General features: G+C 46.5%; 1 protein-coding gene across 2 annotated transcripts in view; it reads left to right on the top strand.

The window, feature by feature from the left end:
• The window catches only part of FBLN1 (fibulin 1), a 129408-nt gene extending 113785 nt beyond the window's left edge, over window positions 1–15623 (top strand). For both annotated transcript variants that reach the window (XM_019544288.1, XM_019544290.1), the window contains one exon: window positions 13206–15623. In XM_019544288.1, coding sequence (XP_019399833.1) covers window positions 13206–13345 — 140 coding nt within the window. In that variant the 3' untranslated portion in view covers window positions 13346–15623. The remainder of the gene's footprint in view (window positions 1–13205) is intronic.
• The last annotated feature ends 9804 nt before the right edge of the window (window positions 15624–25427 follow it).

Below are 25427 nucleotides of genomic sequence, written 5' to 3'. Positions count from 1 at the left end.
GGGGCAGGGAGACCTAACAGGGATGTATAGGGGAGGTAGGGACCTCTGAATGGCATGTTGGGGAGGGATGTGGTGGGGGGGAGGCAGGGGCACCTAAAGGGGTGTGGGGTGACAGGGCGCCCTGAGAGGGATATGTAGGGGTGGTAGAGGCTGCTGAAAGGGGTGTATAGGGGGGTCGGGGCCTCTGAAGGTTGTTGTGTGGAGACCTCGAGGGGGGTGTGGGGACAGAGAGCCCTGAGGGAAGCGTGGAGCGGAGGGCAGGGGCTCCTGAGGGGTGTGGCTGGGTGCTGGTGCCCTCCTTCATGGGGTAGGGATAGGGTGGTGTTGCAGACCACTTAGGTGCCCTGCACCTGGAAACAGAAATGACTCAAGAGAGACCCCTAGCAGTGAGAAGGGGGAGGCGCAGCTGTCAGTCATCAGGGTGGCACAGGTGCTAGTTGCTGGGGCAACCAGCGAAACCTGCTGACAGGAAGGGGCAGGGCTTAGCCCTTCTTAAGCCCAGGCAGGAGGCCAGGAGGGCAGTTCCCCTCTGGCAGCCAAGGAGGGGGGAGCTCAGCCAGTGCAAAGAGAGGGGAGAAGATTGACTGCATGAGCATCCCCTGGTTGCTGCCATGGGTTGGAGTATTTTCCCGGTAGGGATCAGATGTTTGTTTTGACCGAATGGTTTAGTTTTATGTTATAGCCCAGGGCCTTTGTGTTTTTGTGTTGACTGTTTGACTGGAGGACCGAGTGAGGCTATTAGGGGTCGGAGGAGGCCTCATAGGGACTCCACGGTAGCGTGGGGGGTCCAGGCACCAGAGAGGGCGCAGCATCTTGAGGGTGCATTGGCCCCAGCCCAGAGTGAGAGGGGGCAGTGAGGGGCCCCGAGTGAAAAGGGGGGGGCAGTGAGGAGCCCCAGCGAGGCAAAGGAGAGGGCCAAATTACAGCAAGGCCCAGGTCAAAATCCTGTCGGCACCATCTGCGAGGCTTGGGCTGCGGTGTAGGGGAGGAAAAGGAGCCGCAGATAGCGCCCCCTGGCACCGGGGCGTATGAAGTGGGCAGCCTCCCACTAATTACATCACTCAATCAATTAAGATCAAGGCATGGCAGGCGAGTAAGCAGGCGGCTGGCCCATAACAGGAGGGCGGAGTCACCACTAGAAAGACTCCAGTAGCGATACTCCTGTCACAGGTGGTGATTCATCTGGTTTTATGAAGGACAGTTCAGTTTTCTGGTCCTCTGTCCTCTATTGATATGAAACCAGACACTTTTGTGTCTGTCCCATCCCCCCACTCCTGCTGCCGACACCGCTGTGGCTGCCTGCAGGAGCTCCCTGCTTACTGCTGCCATGTCTTCACTGCCAACACCACCACTACTGCCTGCAAGAGCTCGCTATGCTCTCCCAGCCTCAGGAGGCATGCAGCGTTCATGGTGGTGGGGACCGTTGCACTAAAAGCAACTGTTCTCTATTCTTGAGGTACCTCGATGGCCACCCTTGGTAGGGACCGTGTTTGGGGGCCCAAGGGCCTATGGGGGGACTGGGCTGCTCTGCCCCTTGGTGTGGGGGAATGGGGTGGGGCCTGTCTATGCTGGTTGCTGCTGTCTGTACCACAGGTTTGGGCCCCGCCTGAGCCAGGCAATGCTGAGCCAGGGCTTGGGTTTTAAGACCCAGCTCTGCTCTGCATTAAGGGACAGGGTGATTACCTAGGCCCACACTCCCCACCTCCCCCCACAGCCCTGGTAGTGTCACCTGCACACCAGCCTGAAAACAACTGTTTGCAAAAGGGGAAACCTGCTGTTTCCTGCTTCAAAGGGGAAAATCTGCATTTTTCTATGGGAAATGGAAAACATGGATCCCTGGTTATTAGTCTTGATTTTTAAAACAGCTTCAAAATATCCACACAAAAGAAAATGATACATTGTGCACAGTGCATTTTCATTTTAAAGTAAACTTTAATTTCTTGTATCCTTTACCAAGGTTTTATAAGGATGGGATGGTTTAGTCAGGAATGATCCTGACTTGAGCAGGGGGCTGGACAAGGTGACCTGAACCCTGCTTTTCTATGATCCTAAGAATGAATCGGAAGAGAAAATGAGAAATGCATTTTGCATTTGCATTATGTTATCACTATAATGTTCGCAGATGTTCCATACTGAAGTATAAGCAGCCTTAGACACAACAGTATCACTGCACAAATCACAATTTACAATCCAACATTGGGAGCAAATTTATTGAAGATGTCAAATTTAAAATGTCCATTAAGTAATAAATGATTATTAAGTAGGAACAGCAACCCTTATCTATTGGTGACAAAGCAAGAAGGAAATGAATTGGGTCAAAATCATCTGAAAGTGTCTGAATTCAATATTTCATATTCACACAGTTGTAGGTAGAAGATAATGTCCACAATCATAACAGACATTGCTATTAAAACCCTCCTACCACAGAGGGAGGGGAGTTCCAAAGAGACTCTTCTGGGGTTTTTTCAGTACAACTTCTGCCAACAGAAATCATTTTTACAAGGTGCAGGATTCTGGCCAAGAGGACTAAAAATATAAATTGTAGGGAGAAAGGATGCTTTAAGAAAAGTGTATTCATTAAATATGGCAAGTGAAATGAGTGTGGTGAAAAGTTTGCTATTTTACTGCATGCTGAAGATATTAGTCAGTATTTAAACAAGACAAAACTATAATGTCATCACAGTATTAGAAAAAAGGTGCTGACAGCCTACATAAGCAAACGTTTATCTCTACCATCAGATCTTAAGCCAATGTGTTCTTAGAGAACTGCTGTAAGAATTCTTTTGGAATTCCATAAAGACTGTTGTGCTATATGCTTTTGAAACATAACCCCTGAGATCTAAAATGAATATATCTCAAATAATCCTTTGTTCAATTATATGTTTCCTACCAAATAAAATGCCACTGCCAAACAAGTCAGATGTCAGAACAGAGTATCTAAAAGGAGGAATCTAAATCAAATTCCTAATGCTTACCAGTTAATTTTAGATTTATATGTTGTTGACCTGCCATTCAGGTACTAATAATACAGTAGCTGCCTGCTGTCTCTTGGAAACTAACATATTTGCTTCCATGTACTGATATTGGGTTAAGGCTGAATCCTACACTCACTGAAATAAAATGCAAAACTTGCCTTCACATTTCTGGTGTAGGATTAGGCCCAGGGATACTAGTTTTGTAGTCATCCAGTTTGGCCACAGGGGATACCCAAGCAGAACAAATTGCAGGGTTGAGACCTTAAAACATACAGATAAATTCTCTGTATCATTTCTTTCTTCACTGTTATGTTCCAGTGTATATGTGGTCATGGCTACTCCATGGTGACAGTGAAGATTAGAGAAAAAATGAAGCTATAACAAAATAGAATACCGTATTTGCTCAAATAGAAGACAGCCCTGATTATAAGACAACCCCTTCAATAATGAGTTTCTATATCTGGAAAAGTTATGAATCTGTTATAATTTGTCAGCTGTAGAATCTAATTATTGGAAGTTTGCTTTGACTTTGTCCCCCTCCCACTGCTACAGCAAGGAGAATAAATCTAGGCCCATTTGCTTTCTGCTTCTCCCCAACCTTTTTCCTCTAGCAGCCCTTTCCCCCTCACCTTCCTGTCAGACCCTGCTTTCCCTGAGTTACATAGAAGTTAAGATAAAATTTGAAAACAATAAACTTGAAATTAAACATAGCTCTACCAATTTGCATATAGTGTCTATATGTTTTGTTCATCCACAATTAGTGTGTGTTACTTTTTTTTTTAAGAAACTGCTGCAAATTTTAGCACAGGTACTCCATAAACATGCTTTTTAGCATCACTTTGGCACCTACTTACATGTAGTACTTACTACATGAGATGCTGACTGCACAGTTACTGCATAGTCATTTAGTATTTATGCTGTAGTGTCCTCACGTGGCTTTCTGGTGACACTGACTGCACAGTAGCATATTACTACTGTGCGGTAGTATCATGTCACAGTTCATGCCCCACAATACTGCTATGCAGTACTAATGAGCTACTGTGCAGTAGTACAAGCAGTAAGAAAAGAGCTGGCTGTACTTTAAAGAAGCCTAAATGAGACTGCAGGAACAAACCATCCTGATGTGCAGGAAGACTAGCAAGTATGGCAGAAGACCAGCTGGGCTTAGCAGGGAACTCTTCAGTAAACTAAATCACAAAAAGGAAGCTTATAAGAAGTAGAAACTTGGACAAACAACTAGGGAGGAGTATAAAAGTATTGCTCAGCCATGCAGAGATGAAGTCAGGAAGGTCAAAACACAATTGGGGTTGCAGCTAGCAAGGGATGTGAAGGGTAACAAGAAGGGTTTCTACAAGTATGTCAGCAACAAGGAGAAGATCAGGGAAAGTGTGGGTCTCTTACTGAATGGGGGAGGCAACCCAGTGACAGAGGATGCAGAACAGGCTGAAGTACTTAGTGCCTTTTTCACTTCAGTCTTCACAAGCAAGGTTAGGTCTCAGACTACTATACCTGGTAACACAGTCTGGGGAGGAGCTGAGTAGCCAACAGTGGTGAAAGAACAGGTTAGAGACTGTTTAGAAAAGCTGGACTTATACAAGTCCATGGGACCAGATGGGATGCACCCAAGGATTCTGAGGGAATTGGCTGATGTGATTGCACAGCTGCTGACTATCATCTTTGAAAACTTATGGTGATTGGGAGAGGTCCCGGATGTTTGGAAAAGGGCAAGTGCCCATATTTAAGAAAGGGGAAAAAGGAGGATCCAGGCAAGTACAGACTGGTCAGCCTCACTTTTGTATCTGGAAAAATCGTGGAGTAGATCTTCAAGGAATCCATTCCTATGCACTTGGAGAAGAAGGTGATTAGGAACAGTCAGCATGGATTGACAAAGGGCAAGTCATGACTGACCAACCTGATTGTCTTCTATAATGAGGTGACTGGCTCTGTGGATGCGGGGAGACTGGTGGATGTAGTGTACCTTGATTTTAGCAAGGCTTTTGATACAGTCTCCTGAAACATTCTTGCAGGAAAGCTAAGGATGTATGGGCTGGATGAATGGACTGTAAAGTGGATAGAAAACTGGCCTGGACCATTGGGCTTAGAGGGTGGTAATCAATGGTTCAATGTATAGTTGGCAGCTGGTATCAAGTGGAGTGCCCCAGGGGTTGTCCTGGGGTCCATTTTGTGTTCAATATCTTTATCAGCAACCTGGAAGATGAGAGAGTGCACCCTTAGCAAGTTTGCAGATGACTCCAATCTGGGGATAGTAGTAGATATGCTGGAGGGTAGGGCTAGAATTCATAGAATCATAGAATTGACGGACTGGAAGGGACCTGCAAGATCATCAAGTCTGGTCCCCTGCCATGGGCAGAAAGTTATTGGGCTCAGACAGGCTCAACAAGGTGCTTGTCCATCCTCATCTTGAACACCTCCAAGGATGGTGACTGTACCACCTTTGCTGGTAGTGTGTTCCAGATTCTGGTGACCCTTACACAGAAAACAGTTTTTTCTTATATCCAGCCTGAATTTACCCTCTATTAGCTTATGCCCATTGGTCCTTGTCCTCCCTTGAGACCCGTCCTGAAGAGTTGGTCCCATAGATCTTGATGCTTACCCCTGATGTACTTGTATGCAGCTATCAAGTCACCTCTTAGCCTGCTCTTACTCAGACTGAACAGGCTCAGTTCCAAGAGTGTCTCCTCATAGGGCCTATCCTCCACGCTTCTAATCATATGGGCAGCACTTCTTTATACCCTCTCAAGTTTATCCACATCCTTCTTGAAGTGCAGTGCCCAGAACTGAACACAGTACTCCAGCTGTGGCCTCACCAATGTTGAATAGAGAGGGAGGAACACCTTCCTGGAACTACTGGCAAGACATTGGCTGATGCAAGCCAAGGTTCTATTTGCCCTTCTGGCAACCTCATCGCACTGTTGGCTCGTGTTCATCTTCCAGTTGATCATGACCCCCAGGTCTCATTCAGATGCTGTGCCACCCAGTGGACCACCACCCATCATGTAGTTATGGTGAAGGTTCTTCCTATGCAGATGAAGAGCCCTACACTTCTCCCTGTTAATCCTCATCTGATTCCATTCAGCCTATAAATCTAGCCTGTCAAGATCATCCTGGATCTTTGCCCTATTCAGTAATGTGCCTGCAATTCCCCACAGATTGGTATCACCTGCAGACTTAATCATTGAGCTTTCAACTACCCCATCCAAGTAATTAATAAATATGTTAAAGAGCATGGGTCCAAGCACCAGTTCCTGGGGGACATAACTAGAGATGACCCTCCAGGATGAGGCTCTCCCATCAATTACAACTCTTTGGGATCAGACTTTGGAGTAATCTAGATAAATCAGAGGTCAAAAGAAATCTCATGGGGTTCAACAAGGACAAATGCAAAGACCTGCACTTAGGACAGAACAATCCCATGCACCAGTACAGGCTGGGGGTTGACTGTTTGGGAAGCAGCTCTGCAGAAAAGGACCTGGGGGTTACAGTGGACAATAAGCTGAATATGAGCCACCAGTGTGCCTTTATTGCCAAGAAGGATACTGTGCTGCATTGGAAGGAGTGTTGCCCTTAGGTCAAGGGAGGTGATTATTCCCCTCTATTCATCAGTGGTGAGGCCACATGTGGAATAATGTGTTCAGTTTGTCACTGTTGGCACTGGATTTATGACCCAGATACCTTGTTCTGGGCAGACCCAAACCTTCAGGCGGACTATGACTTCTGCATTCAACAATAGACAAATTTTATTGATACACAATAATATCAGATAAGAATAATGCAGGCAAGGCAAACAGAATAACCTCCCCAGTTCTATATCTACCAGTCCTAGGGCTATCACAGAAAAAAGGTACATCTGGCCAGTATGCAAGCTTCACCGTGTGGTTCTTTCTTGAGTGTCAGAGGTCAACAGCCCGGAGGTTGAGGGCTGAGCCCCCTTCCCACCCCCCCCAGTGGGGTAAGTGAGATGGGGTGGTGTTGTGTTCTCTGTCCACAATGGCTTCAGGCTCCCCTCTTGGGGACCCTTTGCTGCTCTGAAATCTCTTCTTTTGTTTTCCTTCTCTCCCCTCTGATGACTGTACATCTCTGGGCATAGTTGATTGGTTTCCCTATGGTTGTCATGGTGTTCACATTCTGTCCTGTCAGCATATTCCTTTGTTCCAACAAACCCATCACATGTACACATCTTAATTTGGTTATTAACCAGTCTCCTAATTTGGTCCATCCACCAAAACCAGAAATCCCAAGGGCTCTGAAGTTGGGCACTGTGACCTAACGTCACCTTATCTCATGTTATGGAACAGTGTGGTACAGGTCTTCAATTTTCCAGCCTGTGTGTCTGCTGGCTTCAGACACAGTGGGCCTTGAAAGAAACTTTGTCACAAACAGGCTTTTAGAAACCTATTAACACTTGCCACACCCCGGACCATTGCTCTAATGCAGGGGTAGGCAACCTCCAGCACATATGCTAGAGTGTGGCACGCAAAGGCATTTTGCTTGGCACTCGCACCTTGGGGAAAGGGCCAAAATGCACTGTTACAGCAAGGATCAGACCCCTTGTGGCTCTCCGACTGTCCACCTTTAGCATGCCAATATCTTACAAGTTGAGGTTGCAGGTGTTTTTGGTACTCTGCCCAAAAACATTACTGATGCCTGCTTTAATGCTTATCTACTTTGCCTACAAGCCAGTTCCTAAAAGCAAACCTCTAAATACCATTTTCTAGCCAACATGGGCCTCCCACTACAGAAAGGATGTGGACAAATTGGCTTGTAGGTAAAGTACAGTATAGGGCAATGAAAATGGTGAGGGGTCTGGGGCACATGACTTATAAGGAGTGGCTGAGGGAATAGGGTTTATTTAGTCTAGAGAAAAGAAGACTGAGAGGGGATTTAATAGCAGCCTTCAATTACCTGAAGGATGGTTCAAAAGTCGATAGAGCTAGACTGCTCTCACTGGTGGCACATGACAGAAAACAGTGCAACAGTCTCAAGTTGCAACAAGGGAAGTTTAGGTTAGATATTAGGAAGAATTTTGCCACTAGGAGGGTAGTAAAACACTGGACCAGGTTACCCAGATAGGCTGTACACTCTCCATCCTTGGAGGTTTTTAAGACCTGGCTAGACAAAGACTTGGCTGGGATGATCAGGTCAAGGATGGTTCTGCTTTGACCAGGGGCTCGGATAGATGACCTCCTGAGGTCCCTTCCAACCCTAATTTTCTATCATTCTAAGCATCTTGTATAGATGCAGCTACTGTCAATAATATGAGTCCAAAACCAAAGGATTATAATTTACCACATAACTATGGGCTGCATGCCACTAGAGTCAACAGCATTTCAGGGCGTGGTGACCCCACAGCTCAGTAGTGCTCAGTATGTGTGTGCTCCAGATATCACCAACAAAGGAACCATGTGCTAATTAGCCCTACACTCATGACTTCAACTGGGTGTTCTGGTTTTGAGCCCTGGAATGCTCCAAAGGTGTATATGCAGATAAGATGCAGGGCAACGTGGTCTGGCTTCACTTCATGGATGGTGGAGCCACACTAATCATATGCACCAGGCTGAGAGAGGGGACAACTGAGGAATTCTGAGTGATCTGTTTGGGGCCCCATTTTGTGATGCTTGCTAGACATTTAAGGCTTGTGAAGAAACAAATCATTGGAAGTGGAAAAGAAAGATGCAGCTCAGCTGTGGAAGTGACGAGGAAGTCAAAATGTATTTAATGTAGAGGTCACTGTGACTTGTACAAGAGTTGGTGGTGAGGGGGACTGTGCTCAGTAGATACTATCATACATCTCATTCAGATAGACTACACTAAACTGTTTTTGTGGTAGAGTCCCATTGGCATTGAAAGCCTGATCTTTGCCTTAAAGGCAGAAAAAGGGATCAAAAGAGCATCAGTGTATAAAGAGTGGAGGAGATGGAAGAGAAAGTAGAGGAGGAAGAAACAAAGAAGATAGAAGACATAGAGGAGCTTAAGAGAAGTGGAGGAGTGTTTAAAAATATTTAAAAGAGGGAAATCAACAGGAACAGATAGCTTGCCTATGATATTTTATGGGAAGTTTTGAGCATGTGTGGGGAAGGATATAGCAGAAGTATTTGAGAAAATAGCAGAAACAGGAGAAGCAGTGAAAGATTTTACAAGAGGTGTTGCCTTCTTACTCTTAACAAACGGAAGAAGGAACTCCTGAAAAACTGGAGGCCAATTACACTCCTTAATATTGACTTTAAATGAATAGCCAAGACACTGGCTTTGAGGATGAGGAAAAGCCTCACAGATTGTACATGAAAACTAAGTGTGTGCAGTACCAGGTAGAATTATCTATGAACCAATCAGTGATCCGAGATGCACTGTCCCAATCCAGGAAAGGAAAATAAACACAGTTATAGCAGAGCGGATCAGGATTACATACTTGAGATGCTAGGAAAAATGGGGCTGCCAGAGAAATGTATATGTCGGATAAGGTTATTTTATAGACAAGCGGAGAGTCAAGTCTAAATTAATGGGCACATAAGCGGCACCTTTAAAATCCATTGGGAGTGAAACAAGGGTGCCCCCTGTCATCACTACTATTTGTGTGCAGCATGCACAAAATAAGAAAAGACAAGGTCATAAGCAGAGTAAAGATACTGGAAGGGAGTGAGGTAAAATGCATACTATACGTGGATGATATAAATACAGTAGTTAGACATAGACTTTTGGTGGGTGGGGTGCTAAAGCCTACATCAGAGTATGGAGAAGTGATGGGGGTAAACTAAATAAAACAAAAAGCACAGTAATAGGAGTGGGAAGCTGGAGGGACTTGGCAAAGTTGGGCTTTCAAATGAGAGAGAGAGAAATCAGAATGCTAGGGACCCTAGTGGATGCCGAAGGTAATACAGCTTGGGGAAAGGTGACAGCGAGGCTATGGCAAATACTTTGGTTATGGTCTAGAAGAACACTCTTCTTTGCTGGAAAAGTGGCAGGATTTAAGTCTGTTCCACTGCTGATTATTCTGTACACAGGAATTGTAGTCCCACTGGTGTTGCAGCAGATAATAAAAGTACAGAGGGAAATATGTATGTTCTTCTGGAACGCCAAAAGAAAAAGTTTGGCTAGAGCTAAATAGTAAAAAGCAAGAGAGGTGGGGGGATGGGGGCTCCTGGATTTGGGATTGTTTTTCTATGCAACATATATAACCGCGATATGCAAGGTGGTAATGGAGGGAGAGGGAAAGCAAAGCAGTGCATATCACCTGATTTCACACAGTTCCAATTTTGAGGAAATGGGGAGTATATCAGACCTCTTTGAAGAGTCCATGGGTGTGGCAACTGCTGATTCATTACATCAGAATGAAAGGATTCATGCAGAGGTATAAAACAGGGAAGGTAGGGCTGTAGGTCCTGAATGATCATAAGCAGGGATCCTGATTTTTCCTGATTTAAAAAAAAAAGCAAATTTTCTGATAAAAATCCCCACAGCGCCCCACCCCCCAGCCCTGCTAGTGGCCCTTGTCTGCAGTCCACAGCTCCTGCTCTCCCAGCCCTGCTGGAGAAGCCCCCAGCTGCCAGGGCTATGGGGCCAAGGACCCAGGTCGCAGCACTGGCTGGCGACTGCTGCAGCAGAGCAAAGCCCAGCTCCCCCTCCCTGCAGCAGCACTGTGTTGCCCTGGCGACGCATCCCCTGCCTGCACGGGACCAGTAAGGGGCACAACCCCATCGGTAAGAGCTTGGTTTTTCTGCGGGAAGTTGATGAATGTTGTTTAAGTGTTTAATATATGTAGTTGATTGTTCTTGGTATGTAAGTGTTTCTATGCTATGAAGTTTTTGTAAAACAAGGTTGCTCAATATGTGTAGCTTTGAAACTGTAGGGTGATAAGTATGTTTTTAATAAAATTTGTAATATAGGATTCTAATTAGCATCTCAGCCTTTTATGGCTAAGATCAAATGGCTAAGACCAAATTGTATCTCCTGTAACCTAGTTGCATTCCCTTCCTCATCCCCATCCCTCTATTGTTAGTCCCTCACTCAGGCGATCTGTATTTCCCTACCAGCTTTGTCATCTTTTTTGGATTCACAATCCTAAACATTTACTAATAAAAGTCAATCTGTTTTTTGGCACCAAGGGGAAGGTGTCAGGGCTGGCTCTGGCCTCCTGGTGCAGGCCTGTTATTATAGTACTTCCATGCCTAGTGCCAATTTTCCATGTGGGGTATACCTGTCTGTTTTTTTGAGGACCACACACATACACAAGAAAAAAAAAAAGTTCTTTCAGTGTTTTTGGCACAAGGGGAAGGTGTCGAAATTTGCTCTGGTCTCTCAGAGTACCAGCTTTGTACTGCAGTCTTTTATGGCATGATGCCTGTTCTCTCCTGTGGGGAGTAACTCTCCACTATTTTTAAGGGATACACACACAAAAATTCTCATCAACATGTTTGCCCAGTGTGGGCCATGTGTTTTATGGTCATGCTCAGTGTTGCTGCCATTTAATCAATGTCATAGTTGGTTTCCATTGCTGAATGCATGCTGCTTTTGGTGTATTTAATGATGTTTTCTTGTATGCGATTATAAGACAAAGGGCTTTTTGCTCCATGCCACCTGGGGGGGAAGGGAGGATGGGACCTTATCTTGTATTTAAGTAAATATGGTAATTTTTAAAACTCAAATTTGTCAAATGTACTTGTACTGAATTCTAATATTCTTACTCTCATTCCTTATTCCTTTGCTTATGTCGAAGTCCCATTGCTGTCATTAGTAATGTGCATCATAATCTAGCTCAGGGGTGGGCAATTATTTCAGGTGGAGGGCCGCTTACTCAGTTTTGGCAAGCCATCAAGGGCCACATGACAGGCACCCAGGGATAGATCAATATTAATTTTCTAAATTTTTTAGAGGCATTGCAGGCCGGATAGAATGGCCTGGCAGGCCGTATCCATCCCATGGGTCGCATTTTGCCCACCCCTCATCTAGCCCATTATAATTTAATGTTTTAATGAAAAGTGATTCTTTTATCAGATATTAATGAGCATTCCTTATAATTTCTGCTTGCCCAAATGGAATGTAATATGCCATTTTTGGTCAAATTGTATATTGGTGTTCTGGTGGAAGTACCCATTTCTTTATATATTCTCTAGAAATAGCTGCATACTGCTTTACTTATCTCAAAGTCTTCTGTTCCATTTTTGCAATAATAGCTGGCATGGTGGGTGCACATTTGAATCTCTCTGAATAAAAAGTGAAGAAAAATATTGCTAATTGCAATGTTCAGAATTTTGCCTATTAACAGCACTATAATATATGTATAGAAATTACAGCTGGTCAGAATATTAGAGGAATATTAGGATAATCTGCTAATGCAAAAAGCCCTTTTTATGTATACAAATAAGACCTGATCTATAAATGCATTTGTGAATCTTAAGCATTTGTGAAATGTTTGACTATCCCACATGTATTTTTGCAAACATATCCAGTAACACACCCATTAAAAAAAAAACTCCCAGCTTTATTTCCAATGATGAGGGTTTAAACCTTAATATAATGGAAGGCTAAACCCCTCTAGGCCAGAGATTGGCAACCTACATCCCTTAGGCCAGCCATCTAGTGGCTGCCTCTGTCAGCTGCCATGTCCAGGCCAGGAAGGCATGAGCTGTGTTAATTTGGTCCACTGGGCTTTTCTACACACTCAACATGCTTTATGTAATACATATTAAAACCAGTACCTTTATTCTGAGGTACTAGAGAAAGGCACATTAGCTAAAGAGCACGTTTTTTTGGTGATGCTTTAATGCAGTGGTTCTTCACCTTTGGTATCTTATGTGCCCCCTGCCAATTGACGCAGCAAAAGCGAAACCAGAAGTTCTACTGTGGCACTGCCATGAGCCAAGTCCCACTTTTTCCACTGTGGCCTGGGACAAAGTAGCCTGCACACTGGGGAGTGAAAGCTTCAGTGCACTGGACAGAGTGGGAGGGGCAGTGGCTGGAATTTCTGGCCCAAGCAGGCAAAGACCAAAATGCAGCACCTGTGTACCCCCTGCCTGTGTCTCATGTACTCCAGGGGTACATGTACCGCAGGTTGAGAAACAGTGCTTTAATGCACATTAAAATAGGCTAATGCGGATTAAAGCACACATGTAGACATGCCCACTGTAGCCCAAGGGTTGATCTAACCTACAGGTCATCTCTCACCATTTGGATTTGTATAGTAATCTCAGTAACTTTATTTTGTTTTTACTACAGGTGTTGTTCGCCAGGTGAAGCCCATTGTTGGACCTTTCCATGCTATCCTGAAACTGGAGATGAACTACGTCATGGGTGGGGTTGTCTCTCATCGTAATATTGTCAATGTGCACATCTTTGTCTCTGAATACTGGTTCTGAGAGAGCTTTTCCAATCCCAAACAAGCAAACTGCTCCATAGGAAAACATTACCACAAGTTATTATGTTATATTCCTGTTTGTAAAATCTACTAGTGTTTGTTTTAATATTTGGTTTATAGGTTAATTAAGACAAATACAAAGCTGTGTTGACTAGAAGTAGGATGGAGCAAGTTAAATGAGCCTGATTTAGTTGTGTATAAATAAGTAGTGTGTAAAAGTGCTCAACTGCCTAACAATTTAAAAAATGGTCCAAATGTTTAGGCAAATTATAGCTTTTGCTCCTTTACCAGATAACCAGGGCTATATATAATGTGTGAGGGAAATGGACTATCCAGGGGCTGATATGATAAATACAAAGTTCCTTTGAAGGAAAAAAAGAGTGAAAGGTGATTAAGGATTTTGGCTCAATTTGAGGTATCTTAATATCTCAATTTGAAACGTCCATGCTCTGGCTCCTTTTGGGAAACTCTAGCTGGGTACCCAAAATCACTTGCCACTTTGGAAAATCTTGACTTCAAGATTTGAAAAAAGCTGTTTGACTGCAGTTACAAAAGGAAATGAAAAAAGAATAAAGGTAGCAAGAGGAAAACAAGAGCCAGTGCAGTTATCAGATAAAATACTTATTTTTTTCAGATTATCAGATAAAATAGACTATAAAATGAAGTATGTTGGATTCAACTTAACCAAACACCTCCAACCAAAATTAACCTGCTACACAAATACAGCATATTGTTGTCATGCCAGACTTAAATATATGCAACAATACATTCAGTTCCTTGATAGACACCTGTAGGCTGTTAGAAGGACAAGCACAGTACAATATTTTTTTTACTTGATAAAGAAACTAGCTTATTAGGCTGTAAACTTGTTGTGTGTCAGACCAAAGCATATCCAATAATACAATGAAACTCTCTTGAGTAAAGGAAGGTTGAATTTCCTCGGCATCAAAGTAGTGTCTTTTTTAATTACGAAAGTGAAAATAAATAGCTCCAGGTTTCAGTTTCTTGTATTCTGTTGCATGTTATGGTGGGAAAATGTCTGCTTATGTAAGCAATCATATATAAAATTAAGTACATGTATTTGTTATATATGCCACTCATTGATATTGTGCTAGTTCATTCTCCCATTTAGCCAGACACATTTTCCTCTTCTTTAGATGTAGGTTTTTTATCCAAATGTTATTGAGGTCAATAGGAATTTCTTTACTGACTTCAACAAGCTTTGCATAATAAGAGAAGAAACCTGACTCTCCTCCAAATACCAATTCTGAGTTAAAAAGCCAATCATATTTTATTATCTACACAGAGTCCAGAGGTCTTTCTTTATTTGTCCCTGAGGTAGATATATCACCCTCCTCAAGGCACCTTCCATATACAAATTGGGAATGTATAGTAATACCATTTTCCAAATCAGTTTTGAATAAGGAATATTGGTTATATTCAATTCCATCTTAATTACTGACTTCTCTCCAGATAATTGTATATAATTTGGCTTTCCGGATGCCAATAGGAAACAGTAATGCTTTAAATGTCTATTGTTCTGAACAGCTAACTGTACAATATTTAGTATCTAATTAAATAATTCCTTATTTAGGTAGAAAGATGCTGGTTAAGCAAGTAGATTCAAAGCAGGTGACTTTCATTATTCAACTAACTGAATGAGCTGTTGAATAACTACAAATTACAAGGTATTCCACTGATTTGAGGGATGACCCGTGACATTAAATTGGGTTTTGTAAACTAAGCACCATTTTATTAACAGAATTAACAGAACCCAATACAAGAGAGATGGAAAAAATCTGGTAAGTCTTCCAGGTCTTCTTGCCAATGCAAGGTAATAATTTCAGTACCATCTGAATTTTCTAGACTGTAATTTATGATTATTTACTTCCTCTATAAGTAGGGTGACCATAGGCCCTGTTTGACTGGGACATTTCAGTCCTAGATTTCATAGGCTGGTCCTGCCTGATCAGAGAAAATTAAGATGAGTGTCCCAGGCACAGGACAGAGAGACAGAGCTGTGAAATAAGAAGCCCTAGCAGACAACTGCCGAAAACAGGCCAGCTTGATTAGTGGAATGACCATCAACACTAATTGTTACCTCGCAGGTGATTGTTAACACTTTTGACTGTAAAGCACAATGGGTTACTAATGGGCCATTGATTCCCTGCAGCCTGTAACAAGGTTGCGGGGGCTGCAGTGCCCCAGATTTCACATTGTCCCATATGGTTACCCTATCTATAAGTGGCATTTAGTTGCATTGGAAAGAACTGTGATAAAAATATAATTTTAGGCTCAAATTTGAATGAATTAATTTACAATCTTCTCCTTCCTTCTATTCCATCACCTCTCATCCTCCTTTCTTTTTGTGGTAAAATATTGAAAATGAGGCTGGAAAAAGGCTTTACTACTATTTCCTAGAAAATTAATTTCTTGCATTATATCCAAATAATCTCTGAAAATTGCAACCAGCTTTTAAAATATTACTTATGTCATATGATATCACTCATGCAGTAGCTGATTTTATGCTTTGTATTTGGCTGTGAGTGCCTAGTGCTTGAGCCATCATGACATGTCTTCATTTATAAAATACCAATGGAGAAAATTTGATAATTTGCTAAGGATAGGAAAGGATAAATATTCATCTAATTCAAACTTGACATGCTCAAATTTTAAAACTTTGCAAATTACATGAAACCATATAAAATAATTTGTAGCATTTATTTAAGGAAGTCAATAATTAGAGCTGGTCAAATGGGAGAACTTATTCATGAACTTGTCACCAAAATCCACTTACAATTTTCTTCATACATGTCTGGGTTTTTTGCCAAGACTGTTTTTGACTGCATGGATGTTGGGGTAGGCAATTACTTTCACACAGATAGTTATATTCATTCACAAGCAAGCATTTATTTTTTCTGATAGAAACAAGACCATGCACTGTTTCATATTATATACTGTTTTGTGTCTTTGAGTTGTCTACTCAGGGATCAAAAACAACTCCACGTGACCTAGGAGACCATTCACTCCTACAGAATAGTATGAATACTGAATAGCTTTTACATGTCCAAGTCCTCCAGAAGCCAAAATGTCTTCAGCACTAGGCTGTTGGAAGTAAGCGAAGGTGATTTTACATGAGTGAAGGTTTTGCTTTCTAGTCATAGGTTGGTATTTGCTAGTATGGTCCCCAGCATGAGACAGAGCAACATAAAGACCGCTGTTCCATGTTACAAGGCACTGTTCTTAGAGTCAGGGCTGTCATTCGAGAATTGTTGTTCCATAGGGAAATGCCCATTTTGCCTGACCATGCCTGCTGTCTTACAGAGATTACTACCAGAGTATTTCCCTATGCAGGTGGGAAATCTGCACAGCAAAGCAGTGTAGATAGCTGAAGAACACTAGAGAATCAATTCTACATCATTAATTGGTTCAAACAATACCTTTTGGTAATCAGTGGGTGCATCTACAAGAGACTCTTTACTGTGCAGTAGCACAGCTTACTGCACAGTAAGCATGCATGTCTACACATTCACATGCTGACTGCACAGTAAACTTTGCTACTTGTGAGTAAACTTGCTACCTGCAAATCCAAGTAGAAAATTTACTTGCAAGTAAGTACTGTGCAGTAACGTATGTGTAGACATCAACTGGGAGCAAATTTGCTTTCAGTCAGCCCTGCCACTAGGGAGTCAGCTTGAGCTCAGCCCCAGGGCCCTGGGGTTGGGAGCCTCTCCTGCCCCAGGGCTGGCCTGGCTCTCTGGCAGCCCCATCCTTAGGCCCTTAAAAGCCTGCAGGCATTTTGAAGCCTGGGGCACATGTGAAGGGAGCCTGAGACAACTGTTGGCCTCTGCTCCACCCCCCGTACAGGGTGCTGCAGGCCCACCAGCACCCAGGTACAGGTGCAGGCAGCTCCTGGCCACTGGGGTCAGCTCCAGCTGCCTATAGTCAACCCCTAGAAGCCTGCTCAGAGCCTTCAGGTACTGTGGAGCACTGCCTTGCCATGCGGCTCCTAGTCCTGCACCGTGCCCCTGCGCTGGGCACTGCAGGCAGCTGCCCAGGCCCGGCAACACAGGGACAGCCTGGAGAGCTAGTGTGGGAACCCCAATGGCCTCATCATTGCCCACACCATCACCCAAGGCCTCAACTGGTCAATGAAGGAGACTGGTGATGTGATGATATAGGGTGAGGCATAGGTGCAGTGGCAATTCACATGGGGTGGGTAATCCAACACATATCTACAAGAGGCTGTTAGGCCAGATGTGGGAATGTGAGTACAACTGGCTGGTGCAGCAGTGCCACATAAAGGTCAAGGTCTTGCAGGCACAGTGGGTTTCCATCTCTGACCACAACTGTTGGTCAGAGAGTGCCCCCAAGTCCATGACCTTCATGTGGCAGCTGACTGAGATCCTCACATCCTGGACCCAGGCCACAGCCGTGCTGTATACTACAGTATGGGTGGCCTGCCTGAGCCCCCACTTCAGCCAGGCACCTGTACTGATGTGTAACCAGGGGAAGCACCTCTGGATGCCAGCAGCCTATCCCACTGAGCTTCCCACCCCCCAGCCTTCACCAGCTGAGGGAGCCTGGGCCAGTGCTGGCCCTGAGAGCTCTGAGACCTCAGCTCCAGCTGTGAGTTGTGGCCAGCCATGTCGTCACTGGCCACCAGAAGTGCCAGCTCCTTCCTGGGGGTGGGGCCCTGCCCAGGCACCTGCATGCTGTGCCTCTTTGACTGAGGAGTCCACCAAGAGCCGCACGCTGTCACCACCAGCTGGGAATGAGCAGAGTCACTGGACAGGCCAGCCCCACCGATGTGGTAAGCCCCTCCCCATCCTGGCCCCTGTCCCTGGCTATTGCCCCTGCCCCTGCCCCTGCCTTCCTTCCTGCCTGACCCAGCCATACTCCCCTGGGCCCCATCTCACACAGCATGCAGGGAACTGGGAGACAGTGTAAAACTTTATTGAGCAGCCTATGCCCCTGCAGCTAGGTGGGCATGGGCCTATTACATGCCAAGGAACGCATTGATGTCAGCCGCAATGACCTCCTTGGCTGTGGGGAGGGACACGTAGCACAGCCACAACTAGTCTTCCAGGCCGCAGCAGAGGTTGCAGGGCAGCCCAGGCTTGCCCCCAACACCACTGAAGCTCAGAGTCCCATGCCAGATGCACCTAGGACACCATGGCCATCAGCAGCAGCAGGGCATAGTGAGTTGGGCACCATTCAGGCTGTGCAAATAGCTCCTTGCATCGCACCCAGGACACACACAGCAGGGGCATGCTTGGGATGCCAGAGCAGTCACAAGATGGGGCTGGCCCCAGGGCACATTCCCAGAGAGGCTCCCTGGGGGGGAGGGGAGAGGCATAGTCAACTCCATGTCTCAGTCATTCAGGAGCCCCAAGTCTCCTAAGCCCAGGCACCATGGCCTTGGCAGAAGCACAGAACACCAGCTGGCTTGCAGGAGAAGGGAAGCAGGATCTGGAGCTGGTGGCAGCAAGTGCTGTCAGGAACTTGACCTGTCCAAGCCTGGGAAGGAGACGGGGGCAGTCAGGGTGCCTATAGCCAGCACCCAGCAGCCCTCTGGCCCCTTGGGAGTGAGTGGGGACACAGGGTTTGGCTGGTTGCTGTTTGCCCCCAGACCTGTCTGGCCAATTAACCATGCTCCCTGGGCATCTGTGCATGCCTAACCCCCATTCTGAGGCCAGGCAGTCCACGGATCCCTGGTACAGAACATCTTATCTCAGAAATGTTGTAAACTCTCACAAACAGCTTCTTTCTCATGAAGCTCTGCAGCTGCATGTGGGAAGAAGGCGACAGCTGGGATGCGGCCTCAGAGTTACTGCCACCCACACCCAGTGCCCTGCGGATGTGCCAGCTCTGCAGAAGGGGGACCCAGGACCAGACTTGGCTGCAGAGGACTGTCTGGTAGATGCATGGGTGTGGTGGGCAGAGGACATCACTCGTGAGGATGCATGGGACTGGGTGGACTGTGAATTCAGGGTGCAGCTCCTGGCCCTGGAGTGGGAGCACATAGAGGCCCTGTGGGAGCTGGATGCAGTTGTGGCCAGGGCAGTGAAGACCATGGAGATTGAATGCTGAGTGCTAGACATCATCCTGGCCCTGGTGGTTGCCTTCATGCCTCCCAGTGCCCTGCCACTGACTGTAACCCTGCCTGGCCCCTAGCAGGCAGCCACCCACCACCCAGCAGCCAGCCCCTTCATGGGCCTGGGCAGAGGTCCAGTGCCACCTCCATAGGCCAGAAACCTCTGCTCCAGCCCTTGCCCTTGGGTCCCCCACCACTCAGCACCCCCACCTAGGTCCAGCCCTGCCACTTGCCCAGCTCTACATGGGCACCCTGCTGGCCCTGATAACTGTAGTAGGGTGCAGGGCCCAGGGCAGATCAGCCTGTGTGGGACCTGGAACTGGCAGTGGGGCGGGGCAGTGAGTAGCTGGATGCGAAGTCGGCCTGGCTCCGCAGGACCCCACAAAATGCGGGGCCCAGGGCAGTTGCTCAATTTGCCCCCCTCCCAGGAATGGCCCTGCTCAGGCTCTACCCCCTGGGTGCCCCCATCCCATGGCTGCCCACCCTTAGATGGCACCCACACAACCCACATTGTTGTGAATAATTTGCTTGGGGAAGAGGATGATTTATTGGTGGTTGGGATGGATGGCAGAGGGCCTCTGTTTGAGGGGGTCCATGTGTTGGGGAGGGGCAGGGGTCTGTTGGAGGGGGGAGAAGGGTCTGTTTGATATGAGGGGAATAAAAAGTGTTCTTATGAGATGCCTGCAGCAAGCGTGCTGCTGGATGGGGGTCGGGGAGGGGTTGTCTGTGGGCAGCTCTCCAGGTTGGTTACAGTGGGGAGTGCAGGAAGAAGTATTTGGCCAGTGCCTCTTGCACCTGGTGCCCCAGCCCACTGATGGGTGTGCAGTAGGGCAGTGAGGAGCATCGGTTCGCAATTCAATTTGGCGAAGATTCAGCCTGATTCAGAGGTCGAATCTCTGAATCTGAATCAAATTGCTCAAGCTTAAACCTTTCTGAATTGATTCAGAAGAGATGCAGTTATTCGGAGATAGTCTTTGAGAGGAAACAGAAACTTAGAAGAGGGAGAGGAAGTGGGGAGTGGGGGGAGGAGGAGCAGGGGTGGGAAGGACTGACATCTCTAGCTAGCCAGTGAGTGTGATTTCTCCCTGAGTCCCCTTCCAATCACAGTGTCTGGGGGAGAGACATAAAAGCAGCATAAAAGCCTCTGTCTGCAGGCTTTCTGTGCCTTTTGTGAGTTGGTTCTGAGCAGGAGTGTCAGAAAGGTTGGCTTCCTAGTCTGCCACCTGCTCCTTTTTGTTCTTAGAAAGGATTGGATAGGATATAGCTTAGCTTAGCTTAGAATCTCTCTACTTATCCAATTCACTTCTTGCAATTTATATTTGTTCTCTTTTTTTTTTTTTTGCAATACTTTTAAAAATGAAAGCTCAGAGATTTCTGTGGCAGTGTGATCCATCACTGTGCAGGGAAGCATGGATTTCACACTTACACACATCATAGAAGAAGTCAGATATTCATAGAAGAAGAAGAGATTGTATATAGTTATTAATATTATTGGTTATAGTTAGTTTTAATAGTTTATATACAGACTAAAGACAACACAGAAGAAGTCAGATAGAGATTCAGATTGAGATTAACACACACAACACAACTCAGAGTCCTAGAAGAAGAAGGAGGAGAAAGATATATTATTTTAGGTACACAACACAAGAAGAACAGTAGTAGCTACACATTCACATTAATAGCACATCACAGAAGAAGACAGCATATATAGTTTAGTTATTAATAATTATCATTATAGCAGAGTCAACACACGACACAGAGTGAAGAAACATACAACACAGAAGAAAAAAGTCACATATTCATGTTCCTAATTCATATATCACAGCACAGAAGACAGCATATTAGTTATTAATTATAAATCATGATCATAGCAGAGCTCACACACAACACAGAGTGAAGAAACCACACAACTCAGAAGAAGTAAGACGGACAGACACACCTTTTGCAGCACAGGAAAGATTAATATGAAGCATGCTGGAAAGGGAGGTGCCAGGTCTTCTTGGCAGGGGAGGGAGAGGGACAAAATAGATGCATCCTCTTCTCAAGCAGCCATGAGGCTTATGCTGGCAGTAGAAGCAAGAAGGTGGGAGCAGTACCTGATATCCCTGCACCTGTACCACCTCCCCTAACTCCAGAAATAGGCACCAGCAGCAGAATGACCATCTCCTCTACCCCAATTTCAACTCCCAGCATGAGCTTCCCACTGCCAGAGGAGGAGCTGGAGCTGAAACCAGGGGACCTGAGCACCCTGGCTAAAGCAATTCTGGGAACCGAGGAGGAATCTGAGTTTGTGCTCATACCTCTCAAAGTTCCCCTAGATCCAGGTCTCCTTCTCTGGAAAGCAGCACCTCAGAGGAGGTTGAGGAGGTTGTGGAAGTTCAGGCAAGTTGCTTAGCTGAGTCAGCTCCTCCTGCTGTTGTGCCTCAGCCTGCTGAGGAGAGGGATATGGCAGGATCCCCACCCTCAACCCAGAAGCAGGGGAGTAGTGTAGTGTGGGATCATTCTGAGGTGGCAGTTGATCCCAAGTATGCTATCTACCACCACTGCCAAATGCAGATCAGCTGGGGCAAGGAAGTGAAACACTTCACCATCATGGCGATGTTGCTGCATCTCAAGAGGTAGCACCCCCTTGCCCTTCTTCCTGCTCAGCCTGGCACCAGTGCAGACATGCCCAAAGGGAAGTCCCCCACTTGTTCCAAAGTCCCCATCCCCCCCAAAGCAGAGATGGGCCACCCTGGAGCAGTGGAGAAAAGCTGTAGACAGATGGGGGCATGTTCCCAAGGCAAGTGAGATCACCCAGACTATTGGGGAGATGCCTGCTTTGGATAGCCAGCCCTTCTCCTTAGTTGAGTGGCCAGGGTTCAGGTGGCTCATGGCACTCATGGCCTTATCTTACCAAGTGCCTGCAGGCACCACCTTTAGCAGGACAGTGGTGCCCTTCCTGTATGAGGCATGCAGGGAGTACTTGAGGGAGGAGCTGCTCAAGGCAGGGCCGCAGGTAGCCTTGCACTTCACCACTGACATCTGGAGCAGCTGTGGTGGTGATCACACTTATGTTTCCTTCACAGGGCAGTGGTGTGATCAGTCAGGATGTTTGTGGGCTCTCCTCCAAGCCAAGGTGCTGAATGAGTCCCACATGGCAAGGGAGATGATTATGGCTTTGAGCCGCATGATACAGGGGTGGCTCGATGGGCAGGCTGAGCTCACCTGCGGGTTCATGGTCATGGACAACGGAGCCAATATAGTCAAGGCCATCTGTGATGCTTTGTTGGCATCCACTGTGTGGCACACAGGCTGCATCTCATAGTCAGAGATGCCTTGGAGGGGTACAGGGCTGCTCGTGATGGCACTGCCACTATCACTATGAGCCAGCTCATTTCAAAATGCAGGAAGGTGGTGGGCTCTTCCACCGCAGCCTCAAGGGGGACAAGATGCTGTGGGAGAAATAGGCAGAGCTGAGCATCCTGCAGCACAAAATTATGCGGCATGTGGAGACGCGGTGGAACTCCACATACCTGATGCTTGAGAGGCTGGTGGAGCAACAGAAGGCCATCCATGAGATGGCCTTGCTCAGGGAGATCAGGATCAGTGGTCCCCTGAACAGAACTGAGTGGGGTACTATCTCCCAGATCTTGGCAGTCTTCAAGCCCTTCCTCAAGGCCACCTAGACCCTCAGGGTTCCCTATGACTCCTTAGCCAGGTGATCCCCATAATGAGGGAACTGGAGAACAAAATGGCTAAGTTTAAGGGGATCAATGTTCCTGGCTGGGCCAAGCCACTGTCACCAGATGTGCAGGCACTAGTGAGGTGGCTGAAGGAGGGCATCAGGAGACGGCTGGATCCCTTGCAGTCCAGTACAGTTGACATGATGGCGGGTGTGTGTGACCCGAAGGTGAAGGGGAGCATGTGCACTGGCAGCACCAAAACCCTTGATCACTGGCTGCAGGTTCTGGTCAACAGAGTCTGGGAGGCAGAAGGGCAGAGGCGAAGGGATGTGGAAAAGTGGGATCCACTTTCCCATGACAGCATTCCCAGTACCGGCACCAGCACCAGCCAGTCTCCTCCACGATAGCCACTGCCAATTTGGGCCAAGGGCATGGCTTCAGTGCTGGGGTCCAAACATACCAGACTCCAGTCTTGGGGTTGTAGCACCCAGGGTTCAGTGGCTATCCATCTCACCAAGGACATAGAGCCACTGGACTACAATCCCTTGGCCTACTAGGCAAGCCTCAGCCAGATATGACAGGATCTGGCCATGGTTGCTCCACAACACCTGTCCTGTCCACCAACCAGTGTTCCAAGCAAGAGGGTGTTCAGCATTGCTGGGGACATAGTGACATCCCACGGCACCTGCTTAGATCCTGGTTTGGTGGAGCAGCTCATGTTCTTAAAAGTGAACCTCCCGCTGCTGGAGTTACCCAAGCTCCACCTGCAGATGGACTGAGTGCCACCCTCCTCACTCCATCTGCACCTATTTCCTTTTTTCCTTTTTTAAAAACCACTTAATGCCCTGCTCTCAGCTGGAGAGGGCATGCCACTCACTACATCACCAGCCAGCAGGGGAACAACATGTCCCTGCTGAGCTTGCTCCCATTCCAGGACAAACTTGGAATTATGAGCTGGGGCTATGGGGAAGGAGGAGGCCCCAAGTCCTGGGCATGACCTCTAAAACTGCACCCTGCCAGGGTAGGGAGGCCTGGTAGGACTGCTGGCGGCACAACAGCCCCATAAATGCCAGGACCAATGATCCCCTGGTGAAAGGCGGGTAGGAGATGCCATAACCTCCAGCTAATGCATGCACACACGCACATAGTCATGGCTGGGGAAAGCCCAGAACTGTCACACATTTGACAGGCCTAAGGCTTGCTGGTTGCAGTGGAGTTGTGAGGCTCCAGGTGACCTCAGCTTAGCTGCCTGGGATGCCAGCTTTTGCTGGTCCTGGATGGAAGGAATAGTAAAGAAGCCAGAGGCTGGCCTAACATGGAATGCAGGCAAGAAAGCCAGAAAGTGAAAATGGAAATGGAGGCATCAGGAGGTGAGGGACCGGCTGGGGTGGGAGGAAGGAAGGGTGATGTAGCAGAACAGGTACAGAGGAGGAGACCTCTTTGGGGCACACTACCATGTTGATGTAGAGGCTCCAGTGAGGGTGCACTTTAACACAAATACATACACATACACAGAGTCACACAGTGAGGGCACACCTTAACGGACATGTTAGAGAAGAAACAGCTCCTACTTGAGAGGAAGGAAGAGCTCTTTGTCAGTTTGCCTACCTGAGATGCTGCTGGTTCTACTGGTGCTCAGTCAGTCACTAAGTTATTTTACCTGTTGTCATGTGAAGTGGTGGACTGAACTGAGGCTGTAGGGGAGGAGGAGCCCTCATTGGGGCACACTACCATGTTGTGCAGAGGTCCCAGTGCCAGTGAGGGTGCACCTTAACACATGCACAGTCAGTTGTACAAGCACCCATGTCATGAGTTTTGCCTGTCAGCAGCGGGAGGTGCAGGGCCCCAGAATGCAGACTCCCCCTGCACCTATCTCCTTGACAGCTGGCAGGCTTCATGGCTGCAGCAGGCCTTAGCAGGCCTGCAATTTTCAACCCCCTGTGCCTTAACACACAAAGTGTGACCCATGTTACAAATTTTCCTTGTCAGCATCTTGAGGTGAAGTTTCCCAGAAACCTCTGCACATACCTCCTTGAAACTTGGCAGGCTTCATGCCCTCAGAAGGGGCTACCGTCCCTGCATGTTTCATCTGAATCAGCCAAAAAAATGATAAAAGTTATAGATATTTAGTTGATTCCCCATTATACTGTATGGCAGAGTCTCAAAATCAGTGCCGAATTTTCCAAAGCCGATATGGCCAAATCAATTCAGAAAAGCAATCTAAATCACTGAATCAAATCGCTGCCCTCTGAATTGGCCTAATCTGAATCAAATAGTTCTCTATTCACACAGACCTAGTGTGCAGTGCATCCAGGGTGTTG

This window comes from Crocodylus porosus, unplaced genomic scaffold (genome assembly GCF_001723895.1).
Source record: "Crocodylus porosus isolate Cpor-Errol unplaced genomic scaffold, CroPor_comp1, whole genome shotgun sequence".
Taxonomy (NCBI): Eukaryota; Metazoa; Chordata; order Crocodylia; family Crocodylidae; genus Crocodylus; species Crocodylus porosus.
This window is presented reverse-complemented; position numbering and strand designations above follow the sequence as displayed.